The sequence below is a fragment of the Perna viridis genome, chromosome 9 (assembly GCF_037379345.1).
Source record: "Perna viridis isolate PV_CMFRI_1.1 ecotype Kerala chromosome 9, ASM3737934v1, whole genome shotgun sequence".
Taxonomy (NCBI): Eukaryota; Metazoa; Mollusca; class Bivalvia; order Mytilida; family Mytilidae; genus Perna; species Perna viridis.
The window spans coordinates 25,800,740-25,818,500 of NC_142453.1; the positions used below are offsets into that span (position 1 = coordinate 25,800,740).

General features: G+C 34.5%; 1 protein-coding gene across 1 annotated transcript; it reads right to left on the bottom strand.

Annotated features, from left to right (window-relative positions):
• Positions 1 to 7,378: 7,378 nt before the first annotated feature.
• On the bottom strand, positions 7,379 to 17,690 carry LOC148607515 (uncharacterized). Its single transcript, XM_088547082.1, has 6 exons — positions 15,420 to 17,690; positions 13,129 to 13,223; positions 10,550 to 12,259; positions 9,919 to 10,052; positions 9,077 to 9,521; positions 7,379 to 7,714 (listed from the first exon to the last, which is right to left on the bottom strand). The coding sequence occupies exons 2-6, from the start codon at positions 13,148 to 13,150 to the stop codon at positions 7,437 to 7,439; spliced, it is 2,589 nt and encodes an 862-aa protein (XP_088403208.1). The 5' UTR covers positions 13,151 to 13,223; positions 15,420 to 17,690; the 3' UTR covers positions 7,379 to 7,436.
• Positions 17,691 to 17,761: the final 71 nt, after the last annotated feature.

The following is a 17,761-nucleotide window of genomic DNA, read 5'->3' on the forward strand; positions in this document are numbered from 1 at the left end:
ATTTTATTCGCGCAATCACTCTATTTGCACAAACGTGTTGCGCTCTACTCACGACGATACAAGGAGGTGACGATTCTTTATCTTTTACGATATCACTATATTTTCTGTTTCGCCCTTGAATAAGTTCTTTACACTTGCCGTCGATTGAGTTGAGACGGGTGTAAATTTTAGACAAGTTTTCCTTCTGAGAAGAACTAGCACTATGCTTTTTGAAATACTCTGGCGTAATTATGTTGCCTTATTTGCCCCTTCGAGAAACTGGAAGATAACGTAAATGTCATCCGCTAGTTTTTTGTCACCGAGTGATAATCCACTTTCACGACTAGCTCTTTCGACCAGCTTAGTATTTTCATAAGACGTATGTCTTGTTCGCACAAGATCAAAAAGTGATTTTCGGATTGGACGCATGTCATGTACATCGTAAGTTTTAACAAGTTCATGTTTGAATGTTTTTCTGTCGAGATGACCAAAGTTAGATTGAAGCAAATGATATATATCATTATCATTAAATTGGCTATCAGATATGTCGCAACTGTCATTCATAGTGCTTTGTGAGTTTTGTGTATTGGCATTAGTTACTACTTCGTTTGAATTGTTATACATACATTCATTGTCAGGATTTACCGTTAGAAAAGTATCACTCATTATGCTGCTACATTGTACTTGACATCCACTCACAACTCATAACAATGACGGAATTCACAAATGTCTCGGTGATAAGCATCTGTATTGAACTCAAAAATCGAACGAAGAAGGATTTTGATCAGATATGTCGCAACTGTCGTTCATAGTGCTTTGTGAGTTTTGTGTATTGGCATTAGTTACTACTTCGTTTGAATTGTTATACATACATTCATTGTCAGGATTAACCGTTTGAGAAGTATCACTCATTATACTGCTACAGTGTACTCACAACTCATAACAATGACGGAATTCACAAATGTCTCGGTGATAAGCATCTGTATTGAACTCAAAAATCGAACGAAGAAGGATTTTGAATGTTCGTAAAGGTCGTTTTACTCACAGGACTGTCTTGGTAGAGGGTCTAATGTCCACCACTGACGTCTACCATGGGCTCATTGACAGGCAAAACATGCAGCCCCAAAGAGCCGATAGGAGCCGTTTTGATGGAAACCGGGTTAAGGATAACAACACTATAGTTTTGCCTCAAGAACGTAAGTGTATAATAAGAAAATGTATTAACTAATATACCATATATACAGTTAAAGAGTATCGTTTTCGCTCTGCAAATTTTTGCGCTGCCATCTTGACTGGTTCCCCAATAGGAAAAAAACTAAAATTCATAAATTGGATTTTCTTGAAATCCATAAGCAAAACAACTGATGGCCAGATTGATGATTGATAGAGAAAAAATATGCATTAGGAATACTTTATTTCTCACTACAGACAGAAACATATTCCTACTTTTAGCCAACTGAGATATCCTTATCTCACCCATGAGTGAGATAACGCGAAGTTTGTTCGTCGAAATAAAACGTTTTGTGACGTCCTGTAAACACAAAGAAATTTCGACATGCAGAGCGTTCTAACTTGGCGTGTTAGTCACGAAATCAGTTTCAAAATTGAAAAGAATCAACAAGCACCACCAAAAATGTAAGACTGGGAAATCTCAGACACCCTCGGGTAACATTTCATTGTTATATAACTTGGCAGAAACTCGTTAGATAACTTGAAATCGAACCCTTGTCAATGGGTGACGGAGATTTCTATGCCTTGCATTCTCAGCAATTTTAGATTCTTTCTATCTCGACTCACTCCAAGTTCTTAATGCAATAGCTACATTATATGAACAATAGCTGCTTATAAAAATACTTCCGTTTTCATTTATGCCATCCTATGCAATTTAAAAGTGACGCTCATTTATAAATAGGTTTGTGATCTGATTGGGTCAATGACTGATAAAATACGTGTTTATGCTCGGTGTTGTAATAATCCACTTGGTGCATCATGTAACGCCAGACTTTGCAGTGACAGTAATATTAATTGAAAATATATTAAACAAATATGCCTTTACATAAACTGCTTGCTTAGCTTAACAATATGTATTTCTTTATATCCTATTCGTCGGCTATTATTCTTTACTCTTTAAATATACCTAAACCTAAAAAAACAACAATATTCTACCATGTACACTGGCTTTAGTGTCAGGTATTCCGGCTTCCACTTGTTACAGTAAGGCTAAGACTGCTGCTGAGAGAGTGTTATTATTACAATAACCAAATGTGATAATCGCTTCCTATAAAGTTTCACTAAAACATGGTCTGAAAAATGGTGAAATAAATTTGAATAAATATAATTTTTATTTTGTAAACTACATTCAAACATCATTAAATGGATAAGCCCCTTTTCTATCTGAATGTAGAAAAACTCAAAGATACGAGAAAATTAAGATGCTGGCGTCATAGTTTACGTAGTGTCCTTTATTTGTAGTTTGTTGGTGAATATTCGATGTACAACAATGCATCTCAATGTAGGATTTTTCTTAAAGACAAACGTCATCTAATAAAACGCGCATCACAGTCGACAAATAAGTTGTCGACAACAATCAGTAGCGTTTTCACAACTTCTTCTAGACAAGTTTTAGGGTTACCTAGGTTTCGGTTTAGATAAGTTGCACTGCATTTGGCAACATTGTGATGACGTTGTCATTTTAATTGAACGCTTGTTGAAGGGGACATATGACCAATTTGCTAATGCAGTCTTGGAACCCTACTGTGGTATTCTCCCGGAGTAGGAACCATAGGGCTCCGCCACAGGAGGCTAAATTGCCCGACCGACTCTCCCTATTTTCAGTGGCAATCAAAATTTGTCGACCCCATTGTCCTTGTGTCCCATCCCTTTTTCATTTCATCATCATTTCATGTTCATTTTATCATCACTTTCATGTTCATCGTCTGAATATAGCTGAAATAATGCTGCTCGGACGTTAAACCCTAACCAACAACAAACTAATGCAGTCTTGGATACAACAAGATACATTATACATGTTGTCTTCTCAATTTCATGCATTTGTGATCACGTCTAACCTCTCTTAAATTCTGCCAGAGTATGTCAGGAAAACTGTTCTTTGACAGCAGATAAAACAGAAATCCTGACAAATTCTGCTCTGGGTCGTAATACACCTCGTCTTATTCTTTGACAGAAACTGTCCTGGGTCCTGAGAAATACGATAAGGTGTTCTAAACTGTCATACCATGGAAAGTTCCTGACACTATTCTTTTTTTTTTCTTTCTTTTTTTTTGGCACAGAGTATATAGTGTAGAATCGCGTATTAAGATTTTATTCGCGCAATCACTCTAGTTGCACAAACGTGCTGCGCTCTACTCAGGACGATACCAGGAGGTGTCGATCGCAAGTGTATAAATAAATATTGAAATTGAGTTCAATTTCTTTGGGTGGATTGGAGTATCCGATGAATTCAAACTGTGCTGTATGATTTTTATATGTACATGCATAGTGTACCAAAAAACGAGTTTTATTAACAAATTGTAGCAAACCGAGTTTACGCAACAACTTTTAATGTCCTTGCGCGATCAAGGTTTGGTACATGTAGCAGCCCGAAACCGCAAGATGACTGCACATAAGCTGTTTTGAAAAACTAATATTCGTTTTCGCCCTCCGAAAACTTAAGCTGAAAATGCTGACTTACCAATCATATCCATATCTAGAATCATTACTGGGAAGTATTTCACTTCTATATACGTGCCACAGCCCTAGGAAGACGAGAACTTTTTTATATTCTCGGTAAAACGTGGTGACGTCACTTCTCACATGCCGTTATTTGAATTTTAAATATCAATTTTTATTCCCACGAATTAATTCAAGGAGAGAGAGGACGATATTGAAATAGAAAGTGAGGAATCAGATGAGATGTTTGAGGCCCCAGACAATGCTCCATGGTTTAGAGTTATTCCGCCTGAGGATGAGGAAAGAAGAAAAATGTTTAGAGAAGAAGTTGGTCCTAGAAGTGCCCTAAAGCTGATGCAAAGCCAGTTGCATAATTTTCAATATTTTCACCATAGACTTTTAAGGCATATCGTTACAGAAACAAATAGGTATATGCTATAATTAATTGCATATAACCTCATCATGGTTGAATCAAGTAGCAAAACATCAAGTACCTGGTTGAAAAATTATATGTGCTGAACGCGCGTTTCGTCCATATAAGAACCATCAGCGACGCCTTTGCTCTTGAAATTAGTATAGCATTTTAAAAGCACCAATCTCTAACAAACTGTGCATTAAGTACTCTAAGCATGACATAACTACAGCAATGCGTGCACATGACAGTGTGAAATATAACAATGCATGAACATGAAAAAATAATATAAAAGACCAACTGTAACAATTGGCAACATAGATAGAAATAATTATATGATGCATCTTTCATATCTTTTATTACTTTCAAAAACCGATAAAACGCTGTATAAAACCCAATTCTATATGATATCCTATAAACGGCCAAGCTCGGAAACAGTGTCTGACGTTCGAAATTTACTCTAGACGCTGCAGCTACCCTGGTACCCGGGACTACGTTCCAGGTATTAGCTACTAGCCATACACCGTCACGAGCCTTATATATGTATATATGTAACATACTGAATATTGCGATCGCCCCAGTCTACGCTGCAGCCAACCCTCCTCATCTGGTTCCCTGGTCAATATCATAAGCGCCCCTAGGATCGCTAAAATGTGGTTATATTTGAGAGAAATTTGTGGAAAGAAAATCTTACCTGGGCGGGAAAATGATTTTACGTGACGTTATCCGATTGTCAAACGACGTTTAATTTGAATAATGTCAGAGAATTTCGAGCGGCAAGTAAGATAGAAAACGAATGACTTGATATACGGCAAACAATACTACTCATCTACACCCGGCGATTCGGAAGCAAAACATAACGTTATATACGGTAGCCTATATCGGCCACTCTTATTTATTTATTTTTTTTTGAAAACACGAAGTGGAAAATTCTAGATTAGAAATTGAAAATTCAAGTTAAAAAGTTGAAAAATTCAAGATAGTAAGTTGAAAATTTCAAAAAAAAGTTGAAAATTTAAAATAAGACTCTAGCTTTATGTTGACAATTCAAGATATTAACTTTAAAATTAAAAATTATCTTGAAAATGCAAGTTAATTTGGTAAAATTCAAGGTAACAACTTGACAATTTAAGATAATAACTTGAAAATTCATTTTACATACACAATGTTACTTATCAAACGGTCCTTTGATAAATCGGGATTTGTATATATTTGTTCGAATTGTTTTAGATAATTTATTTAGTAACAAAAACACAAAAATACTTTTGATGTGCTTATAGGACTAAAATTCCTGTTATACAACATTTTCATTCTTTGGTGATACCGTTTATAGTAAAGTTTTTTTGGAATTCCCATGAAGACAAATTGTGCACCACTTATTGCGGTCATCTTTCTGTACTGTTACGAATCGTTATTTATGGCTGGAATAAATAAAGACCTTTTGAAGAAAAAAAAAAACAGTTAGTAGAAACAATTTATAACATCTTCAGATATTTTGGCTCTCAACTTCATGTTCATGCTAAAGATATACATGTATAAGTTCATAAATATTGATAATAAAGAATGTTCGATCCTTGGTCATAGCATTCATAACTATAATGGAGAACTGAATACTAGAATTTACGATAAAAAGGGATGATTTTCATTCCCCATTTATTTTAAAACTATTCATTTTAGATGGTGACGTCCCTTGTCACCATCATATTATAAGGTGGTTACGTATCATGGTACGATTTGCTCGTATTGGTAAAAAATGTTTTGTTTGAATTTTAACGAAATAAATCTTTATATAACCTAGACATTATTACATGTTTTGATGTTTTCGAAATCAAAAGCTCGCAAAAACATTCAAAAAAATTTCAACCGATACAAGAATCTCAATCTCAAATATAGATGTACTTGTAAACGATACTGTACGTGTGGGGATCTGTCAACCTATATATATTCCTATAAAGCATGGAAGAATAATCAAGGGAACCAAGGTTATAGCGGTAATCAAAAGAATACAATCCAGGGACAAAGACCAGACATGGAAAACAGACATACACAACAAATAACATAAAGTAACTAAAATCCAAACGCTAAAAACTCCCTCAAAAAGTTGACTAAACCGTTGAATAGGCCAACTCGTAAGGGATATTGTTATGATATTGTTGTCATATCGTTAAAGATAGCATTTTTAGGGTATCAACGTTTACATAGAAACAAACACACTATATTCAAAAGTAGTTTTCAGCATGACACGAGTTGTGGCCTTATTCTATGAGTTACATGTATAATGTACCATAGTTCTCAACCCCACATGATAAGAGTTGGAATTGATATTACATACAATGAGGATATAACTTTTTTGTATGTTTACATTGGTCTGGAACTGGTATGTCAGTTTACTGCTAGTAGTCCCGGTGTTTTTTTTGTTTTGGTTTTAACAATGGACTCACATCTTTTTGAACTATTTGCGGGTGCGGTTAATTGTGTTATTTTTTTTCCACAGTAGCCAGATTTAAAAAAAATGGAAGGGTTGTGACCACCCCAAAGTAATATTACCTCCGCCGCATTTTTGCGCCTGTCCTGAGTCTGGAATTTCTGGCCTCTGTGTCGCTTATTGTGTTTTCACTTCCAATTTACTTTTATTTGCTAGAGTACATTGTATATGGGGAACTGTTTCGATGTTTTCGTGTATAATTTGTTTTTGGGCGAACCGCAACCTGCCCTATGGGTTGAGGGTGTCCTTGTCGTTCATTGAAGACCCATGGGTGGCCTTGAGCTGACATGTTTCATACCGGTGGGGCTGTTGTCTCCATATCCATTCTCGTTATATAGTCCATGGACCGCATACACCCTAGGAACCCCTCCCCCTTGAAAACATTTGAAGTATACATTTTTCAACTTCTCTATTATCGATAGAATCAAAATTGACCAATTTTCAACACCTATGTTTTGAAAATCGATGTTTTAGCAGAGAGTCATTCACATTTAGTTGGGGTTCGGGGACCACCTGCCCCAAGCAATAAAGCAAATTTTGTTAAGTTATTAAATGGCAGACAAATATCCATGTGTACTTTGAATGGCCCGGGGTAGATTTTTCATGCACACTTAAAGGGAAATGTGGGATTCTGGTGAGGCATCATATCAAAGTCCCATTACTTCTGCAAGTGGGGTCAGAGTTTCCCTTTGTGGCCCATAGCCTATTCGTATAAATGTATACATTTCGATCTCTTTTTAAAAACATGACAGACGAGCAAAGACACTGTTCACTATTATATAACTTCACTTTTAAAGGCTGGATTGGAACAAATGAAGATAAGGAAAAACAAATACGAAAATATTATATATTTAATACAAGTACATGTACAAACAACTTCTCCAGTAAAGATCATTCGTATTCGCCCAGATCAAATTCTTCCACTATTTCGGCTACTGTTCGCAATTCCTCGTCAATTAAAGCCTTGACAAGTAAACTCTTCGTTGCATTTTGTCCATTTATTTCTCTCCACTTCACCAACATTGAATATGACTTTTGTTCAATTTGTTGATTATTTTGATCAATTATATTAATGTTACTGTTTGAAATATTTAGATAACGACCCACATTTTTCCATTGGGGTGTTATTTCCTTTGCTATCCGTAAAAAGAGTCTGTTCCAGTTAGAATCTGAAGCAGACAATACATGTAAACATCTATTAACAAACTACATGTACCTAAAAATTGCAAGGAATTTAAACAGAGTATGTGGTTGTAAAATATATTATGCAATAAGGTTAATGGAAATAGTCTGAAACAATCATAAAAAATCTAATTGTAAACATGTTTTTATTTTCATGTGCAAGACTATACTTGGTATATATACGAACATTAATTTCCAAAAATAGTTAGGTTTTTTACACCCTAGGACAATCATTGGCGTATGTGTGAAAATGTGCTATATTTATACCATAGGCACCGACCAATGAAAGGAAATGGAGGATTAAGCTAAGGAAAATATGTTTATCCTCACATATTCTGTTGTTAGTTTTAACTTTAGGGTTTATGGTACTTATACAATGTTTGTAAATCATTGCTGCTCCTTTGAATTTCATCAACACATTTTGTTCCTGTCCATATTTCATCGCAGTACCCACTCTTTAAATAGTTGGTATATTAAAGCTGTCTGGTTGCCCTTTAAATTTGTTTTTTTTTCGTTTTTGTTTCGTTTTGCTACTCTCACCTTGTTATATCTCATTTAGCAATGTTTTCGAGAATTAAAGTGTAATGTAACATAATTAGACTTATACCAATACGAAAATCAAGAAGTACATTTGCATTGTTTTTACATATACTGTGTTAAAACACTCCAGCTAAGAATCATGCAAAATGTGATTCACGGCTGAAAAACCTACATATTTTTATTTTTTGATATTTTGTTTGAATTGCCATAGTAAACAGAAATTAGCATTTGGTTTTTCATATAAATTTTGTTCTTAGGAGATAAAAAATATACAGAATGCACTGTAGATTTCAAAATTAAAGGAGGTACATGTATCTCTGTAAATGACACTCAAATACAATAGAATCCATTGGATCTTCGATCACCTATGTTGATTATCTCCTAAGAGTAGATAGATTGGAATGAATAATTACACATTTCATAATATAGACCCATAAAACAACTTAATTACAAAAATAAAAATATGTAGCCTTTTTGGTGTGTATCACATTTTTGAGATTTTGCATGATTCTTACAAAGACAGCTACTTAAAAAAATACGAAGGTCATTCAAAGTTAATTCCTTGGTTCTCAGACCATAATTCACGAAAATCAGCGAGATAAGGAGGCACGTCTCTCTCCCTTTTTATTGCCCCAAAAAGGCAATTATCCTTTTTGAACATTCAATCACAGCAAAACCTGCAAATTATAGGTCAAAAATGGTCTATTTATAGGCCATAAAAATGGACAATAGTGTACCTTCATAAGGAACGAAAACAGGCTGAAAACTAAAAAATCACTTTAGTTGACCTTCCATGTACATGTATTTACCTTGAGTTTGCTCACTCCCATCTGAGATTCTTCCAGGGCTAGTACAAAATATAGTGTGCAAATCTGGAATATTGCCATGTCCCCATAGGGTTACTTTATATCCAGAGGAAGGTTGATTCGCTGATGTAAGCATATTGTCTGCAATCCTCAATTCCGTACCTGGAGGTGGGGTTACTACGTAATAAGGCATTTGTTTAGATTCTCTAGTATTGATATCAAGCAAGGGAAGGTTAGGTCTTCCGTGATGAGGCTGAGTCGTTGAGATTGGGACTATACTGTCCATCATATCTTGTGGATAGTGTGTATAAAGTCGGCTGTCAGAAGGCGACGGCTTTGGACCATTTGTGTTTGGCATAGACAAAAGATCGGAATCAGACTTGTATCCACTGTCTATAGGTTCGTTAACTACCAGTGAGTTCCGAGAAGATTTATTTGGTACAGAAGCCTAAATAAATGATTGAGTTATCAGACTTGAACAATTATGACGTGTAAATTAAAAGTCAGATAAAACATGTCCATGACTTGGTGAGAACAGCACACACACACACACACAATTTAACGTGCCAGTCTGGTTAAATACATGCATATTCAAGCGTTTTCGTCATGAATAGCATTGAACGTTAATCTACAATCCAAGAACTTTTTCTATAAGTAATCAATTGGAAATATCTGTAATATATACATGCATATATTACAAGTATTCCCGAGGACCTATGAAATGAATTATTTAGAAAGTATTAAATACAAAAAAATCATTGTATAATTTTCAAGAGTTGATAAAGTACATGTACATAGTATGATATGCCCAAACACATGTATAGATTGACATTGAGGTTACTAACCATTCTATGGAATCCAGATCCAGACTTTCTTTCCAAGTCAATATTCAAAATCGTAACAGTTGATCGACTTCTTTTATCTTTCATTCGAAGTCGTTTTAACTGGAGTTGTAACGCAGCCACTGATGGTGTTCCTCCTAAAATAAAAGAAGAAAACATATAGAGTCATGTACACGGATTACTAACATTTTTATTGGTTAGAATACCTCGTTTAATCAAATTTAAAAAGCTTCTGAAATTTAAGTACCTAAAATTAATTTCTTTCAAGATCAGCGATCGTTCTAAGATGATACATGAACCTATAGCTGTGGACAGCGGTAAACGTTTGTGTCTTTTCCATAGCCACATCAGACGTATACATCTAAACTATTATATCTTTGTTATCTTTGTTTTAAACTTTTTCAGAGAATGGCAATAAAGTTATTTGTATACGGCCAGTTTTTTTATGGGTAGGTAGGGTAAGGTTACTAAGGGGAGACAAATCTAATTTTAATATTGGCATGAGAGGAAGGGGACCCACTTATTATTTTCAATTTTTACTATATGATCAACCAACCTCTTCAGGCAGGAGAGAGGGGGTACGCCTATGGATAGTAATTAAAATAAATAACGTGTTCTTTGCTACAACATGTACCTTTTTCTATAGTCCCGTCAGTATTTGCTTGGAATATAGCATACTGATTGAAATGTTCATCCTCTTCATATGGCTTAGGACAGTGGCACATGCAAACTATTGACCTGTCGGTGACTGACGAGTTTATGTAAGATTCACTCCTTTCTAAACAATGTCCACCATGAATAAGGTACAATTCGTCATCTTTAATTTGGAGTATTTCAGATACAATTTTGATAACCTCTTCTATATTTTCTTCCGGATCATCAACTTTGATGTGAAGGAATTTTCCTCGGAATATCAATTTACTTCTGTTTGCAACCCCTTTATGAACATATAGGCGAAACACTAATCGGTTTTGATTGTAAGAGAGTTCAAAGGAAGCTTTTCTGTCAGTAAATTCTTCAAGCAAGACGTACTCTTCTAGAATAGTTCCCTTGTACATCAAATCGAACTCTTTTGTTGAAATTTCATATTTAGTTGAAATTTCATTTTTTAATTCTTCTATTGAACAAGTTGGATACTCTTCTATTATTGCATTATTTAACCTCTCTATATCACTACTAAGAACGATGGTAACTTTACTGATTCTTCTTACCGTGAAAACAGAGGTTGGATTAAACTGGAATGTAGATATAAGTTGTAAGTTTTCTACTTCTTCGATTTTATTTATGCCATTAGGTGGGAATATCTCAAACGATTGTGGTTTCCAGTGACAGTGTTTTGCAATTTCCTGTCTGAATTCATTTGTTGAACTGTCATTACGAATAAATACTGTGAAAGGATGCATGTGACCTCTATCATCACCCAGTATGCGCACATGGAGCATCCAAAACGTGAAGACTCTTGGTGTTAAGTGTACAAGGAACGCAGGATATGAATGGAATATATTATTGTCTGAAATTAGTTTCCTTTCATTCACCAATAAAGAAATGATTGCTTTGTAGTTCTGATCTATCCTTTTGCCATAGTCATCAGTCAATGACAAATCATATATTTCTAAGTCAGACAATTCTGTTATATTTTTCTTTGCCAATCTATGATAATTCCAAAGAACTTGACTGAAAGTATCGGTTGACTGATATTCTACGTGATATGTGACTGAGGTTTCGTATGACTGATGATATATGAATTTAAGTATGTTTGTCTTATATTTGACGACATTGAGGTAGTAAGCGGGAGAGGTAGTAATGTTATAAAAGTTAACTTTCTCTGTTGTTTCACCATCTTCAAATTGATGGCAGAGATGGATGAGTTCGCTTGAAAGTTGTCGCTTCATGAATGCAATGTTATCGATGTGAACAGGCTTCGGAAAAATTCTACAATAAAATGGCACTTGATTATCTGAGATCGTTGTATTCTGACATACCGGAGACGGAGTATTGGAAAACTCTTTCGAGATGAAAAATGTGACAATGTCGGTCTTCTTATGCGTCGGCGGTAGCGAAATCACTACGGAATGGATATCTGTGAGAAAACATTCATGAGCAGTCCCAAAAACGTTCAGGAATTGTTCGTGGCTAACGACATTACAATACGATTTCAATGACAAAATGAGGTCTCTTTGCACAAGCTCGTGACTTCTATTTCCAGTTCTACGTTTAACTATCTTCCCTGGTGTTATTGAATCGCTTATAGTGTCGCAATCAAATACTAAGAATTCGAGAAGCTGTGTGGAATTTGATGAATATGATCCTTCTCTGTAACTAAACTCCTCTGATGTAATTGATTCTGTTAGGAATAAGAAATAGTATGGTTATAGAATTAAATACTTTTTTCGAGAATTTTTCAATGTGTACAACCGGATCATTAACTAACAAAACAAATAAATGGTCCGATCTAAAAAAAAAAAAAAAAAAAAAAAAAATGCGATGCTCTCGGATTTTTGAGAGTTGATATTGCTAGTGCTTAAGTTTCATGGGAGACGTCTTCTTTTCCATATCTTCAGTTTGTTTTGTGTAATAAGTTTCATTCTGCTTGCTACATAGTGATTATTTCCTATATAATTAAATTTGATTTAAAGATTTTAAACGCTGTACATATACAATGTACTTATCATCCATTTGAATTTTATGAGAAGGGAGGCTTTGGTCGAATTTTCTGTTATACCTTTTTTTATTTTGAGAAAGTTTAGGCCCGCCTTTTTTCGAATACAAATGTTTTTCAATAAAGTCAATTCAGATTGGCAATGTGGATACTTATGAATACAAATTGATATCATAAACAGTTCAATGAAAACTGTATTTATACATGTGTGTATATATATATAATACAAACGTCTCAGAATGTGACGACTCTATTCGCTACACTGCTCCATCGGATCAAATTGATACAGGGAAGATAACGTAAACTTATAGAAGGGTCTGAGAAATTCCCAACGATGTTAGAACTGTCACATTTGCGATGCAAATTTTTGGTCGTTCCCTCCGCGGGACTCGAACTCGTACCGCTGTGACATCTATGGCAACACCGCCTGCGTAGTCCTAGACCACTCGACCAGATAGGCTATATAAAAATAACGCTTTCGCATAGACTTCTAATGAATTACCCAATTCCATAAAATTTCATAGTACATTGTGTTTATACAAAAATGTACACACCAATATCTGCATCAGATGCCATTGTTGTGGTTCAGTGTCTATGTTCTTCGGTGTAAGACTATAAGAATAACTGCTCTATTTTTTGTCAAGTTGGTCTAAAATAAGACACGATAAAATCAAAAGAATAGATGAAAGAAATAAATTCTTAATATTTAAGGAATAGACCTGGGGTAAGGGACACAACTCTTACAAATCATTGCCTGGAACGTTTGTATTCAGCATTTGACATCAATCAAAGTAACTTGGACTGATTTCATTCTGTTTCAAACAAAAGCTTGATATGCTTTAGTGAAATTGAATGCGATACAAACACATCACTTATTTCAAGAGTAATGTCCCTTACCCTAGGTCGACCTCCTTAATACTGTATGTAGTTTCTTGTAACGAAAAATAAACTAAAGGATATAAAAATATCTAGGCAAATAAAATGTAAATTTAATCTACACTGCGTACATGTATATTTTTATCGGTCATCGGGCAAAAGTTAAATACCTTTACTATTTTAATCTCGACTTCAACATAACTAAAATCATATATAATCACCAGATAGTCATGTTTAATGAACCAATTCAGATATTTAACCTCCATACTCCTAAACAACGTTGCATCGTCGTAGTGACATCGTAAAATAGGTTTTGACCAATGAGGTACGTCATGAGTAACAGCAATACCATAATGCAATAGTTTCTGAATCGGTCCATTACACAAAGTTTAAGTGAAAGTGTGTGTACGAATCAAGTGTTTGCAAGAATCAGACCGATCTGACAATGTAATATCACTCAAGGATACTTTCTCAATTTGAAAAGACCACTATTTGATCCCTGCATCACTGGCATTACTCAGAAAATTTTCGATAGAATGTTCGAAAACCTTACCTTGAAATCTTCATTTTCATTGCATTTTAATGATATCATATCAATTAGCCAAAATAATATGGAAAATTTTGTCTTTTTTTCTTGATTCTGATGGTGCAAATAGTCAAATTACACTATCAAAATGATGAATTTTAAGTCAATTCCAAGAGTTGATCAATCTAGTCACGCAAGATTCTCGTATATTCTTAATATCATTTGAATCATTTTTGTTGTCCGACTGTCAGAAGTACACAGAATACCGTCATGACGACCTCGTCCTCCAAAGTTCGGTCATTGTTGCCCTGATGATTCTAAAATACTTAAAAGTTGGAAACGCTACCTCAAATACTAATTTATCTCTTTTGTGGTATGGAACCGTGCTGTAAAAATAACTGACACTTGATTTAGTTCATACATGTACATGCATGTCACAAGTGTCTATGGACGACGTCGGAGTGCTTTTTTGCCGTATTATGGAGAATACGTGTCGATATCGAGTCCTCAAAAAAGGTTGAGTTGAAAAGGAAGTTGAAAAGTTAGCGGATAGATTGTTATAGAAGTAAAATCATACATGTAAGTATTGATTTAAATGAAGTTGGTCGGAAATGTGTTAAAACCACTTTGGAAGGCCTTATTTGACATCATGGCACACTTTTAACCTAAAAAAAAAACCCTTTGTATCATTAACACATAGATAAGAAAGGGGGATGACGTCGAATGACAAATTTGAATCTTGACCTTACACGACCTAGAATCGGAGGTACATATACGACATATACATGTAGCGATATGTACATGTTAACTAATTACTAATCAGTTAATTTGTTAATTAATCATTTTCCATGCTAAGAATTCAAAATTGAAAGTTGGTGTTATGTGTGTCAAGGGCGTATCCAGAAAGTGATAACGAAAATCTGGATGATATCGATTAAGATATAGTAAAAAGGGGGTTCCAAACTATCTTTTGGTCATTTTGCAAACGTTTTGCACAAAATTAACAATTTCCCCCTTTTAATATCACTAGAGCCCCCCCCCCCCTTCCCGGCCACCACTGTATCTCGTTTATCAAAATAAAAGGAACACTTTAATTCGCATTTTTCACTAATATTGAAAAAAACGAAAAAAAATGAAAAGAAAAAAAAAGATTCTTCTTGAGTCACAAGCGATGCGTTACGGATTTAACGTTTCACTGGATCCACACGCACACATCTGTCGTCAGTTTATTTAAAAAGAGCTTTGAACTTTGATCGATGAGTCAGTAATTCAAATTTAAAAAAAACTACATACAATACATGATAAAGTTATAATATCAGTATTGTTCAGTTCACAAGTATTTAGATTATTGAATACATGTATAGAAACTATTACATATGTAATCTACAATACACTGTTATCACATTTTGTAAACAATAATTAAAAGATAACTATCTTACTTACTTCCTTGTTACATCACACTCGTCACGCTGTTTGTTTTACAAATCTTATACTAATTTTAGAGTCAAAGACGGGACTTATTTAAACGGGAAACAACATTTTTATTTAAAAATTGAGTTATTACATGCAAGTAGCAGTCTTTATAAACATCAGACGGGGTGTGATTAACGCATGTCAAAACCCCACAAATTTAACTTTTATTTCTTATTCAGAAGCACATATATACAACATACAGTAACCACTCTTAGATGTTGCACTTTTGAGACAAAACATGAATAGATTTTGTGCATGAAATTGGCACTTTGCAAGAGGTATTGTTCTTGGTTTGGACATGAGTGTATTTTTTAATGCAGATCAAAATACAGAAAGGACTATAATTACGTAAAAATGTATAGCAAATATATATATACAGAAAACGCATCGTTTGTTTTGTGGGTTTCTCTACAACATGAATTTCCCCTACTTTTTATATGAACTGGTACTTAACATAATGTCTTTTTAGCATACATTTTCACTTAAGAATCATAAGTGTTAAAACTTCCTGTCTGTCCCTTCAGCATTCATTTGATGTCGGATTAAAGAAATGTTCCGCATAAGCGCAAACTTTTTATCATAATTCAGCGGTTTTTTATTGAAATCAATATTTTTATTTATTAATGTGTCTTGTTAGGTGATGGAAAAATGGAAGAGTGATTTTTTTCTCTCCACTATTTAAAACATTTATTTTTTTTTCTCAAAAATATCCAAGCCCCCCTTTTCCCCTCGCTAATAAAATGGTCAGTGCCAAAGAGTTTATCAGAGCCGAGGTTGGGAAGGTAATGTAACTATTCATATTAAATATAAATATTGCATTCTATTGGAAAATATTTCTCGCCATTACTGTTCACTGCACAGATAACAACTGTAGTCAAACATTTTTTTCTAAATTTTCCCAACTATCTTTATTACTTTCTTGCATTGTTCTCAAGTTACTAATGTGATACAATGTATACTGAATGCACTTAACCTTTTAGAATGTTTAAACAGCAGTATTAGATCTCTCCCTGCACAATTCTCAGATGAACCGTATAGATGTAGTATTTAGCTAGGAACTTTGATATATATTGGCCGAGACGGTATCCCCGTATATTCAGGTATTTCTTCATGGTATGTATCATAAAAAACAAAAAGGGTTTTGGCCCGACATGTCAGTGCTGCTCCTTCGATCCGAGAGAAAAAATATATAATGTTTAATGTCAAACGAATGACTGATAGATCAAGACTTAGTGTCAAATGGTTTGCCTTAAGTACTTCACCATTTTTCTATGTTTGCCTTCTCCATGAATATAGCCGGGATAATTGAGAGGATGGACATCCATATAAGGGAGTTGAGAGAAAAACAGAAGTAGTAAAATATATCAAACTAACGTAACGTCCGATCAAAATATGTTCAAATGTGTTGTTTTCAGAAGAATTATTTGTCAGTGTGGGAAGATACATATCCTAGTGTCTAGTCAATTTGATATCTCAAACCACTGCTAAGGAACGCTGTGGAAGGACGGACTGACAACATTTTTATGTTCATTTGGCTTTGCGAAGACTACAAAACGAAGATAATCTTTTGTTTTCAACTTCAAGTTTCAAGTTTCAAGTTATATTAATACTCTCTGACAGAAATTACACTGTAACAAAAGGCTTATATAGAAGAACAATTTTACATAACTACAACGAATATTGCTTTATGAAAATTATCACAATCATTCTGGATAGCATAGCTTATGGCCATAAACCAACAGGGTGTTGCACAATAAATCAGGAAGTAATTATAAGTAATCAGAGGTGAAAATATCATCCTAGTTTCTTTTCTTAACTTCATATACTACGCAACGAATTGTTGTGGCCTGTCCGTCAAAGCATGTTGTCTCGATCCTGATAGTGCGTCCATATTTTTTTACCCATTTCTTTCAATTTTGTATACAATTACTTCGTAGTAGCTATAGACACTTAGATAGGATTGTCTTTCCATGTCATCCTATAGGGGGAACACTTTTTTTTGAGATATTAGAGTTGGTTAAAAATATTTTATTTAGGTTGTAACTGGATTATCGCCTTACTTTTGTGACGGATTTCCCCTAAACTTTGAGGTATGGTTAGAAGCAACAGACACTTGTATAGGTTGGCTTTCACTGTCAGATATCGGTCAATAGAAACGACTTTTTTTCAAGTGTACTGGGACTGAATGCTCCGGAAAATTGTAAAGGTTGATACATTGGGTAATGTTGGCGTACATACGAAAGGTTCTTAAATTCAAGATGGTGCAATGTTGTTGTTTTTTTTTCTCACATGCTTCATTCAAAGTCTGCTTC

Bases quoted from the DNA above. Each gene is read 5' to 3' on its own strand.
- LOC148607515 (XM_088547082.1), bottom strand. From the start codon at position 13,150: ATGGCATCTGATGCAGATATTG. The intron at 10,053-10,549 runs GTACATGTTGTA...CTTTTATTTTAG, and splicing joins TGACGGGACTATAGAAAAAG to GAGGAACACCATCAGTGGCT. The intron at 7,715-9,076 runs GTAAATACATGT...TGTCTGCTTCAG, and splicing joins TGGGAGTGAGCAAACTCAAG to ATTCTAACTGGAACAGACTC.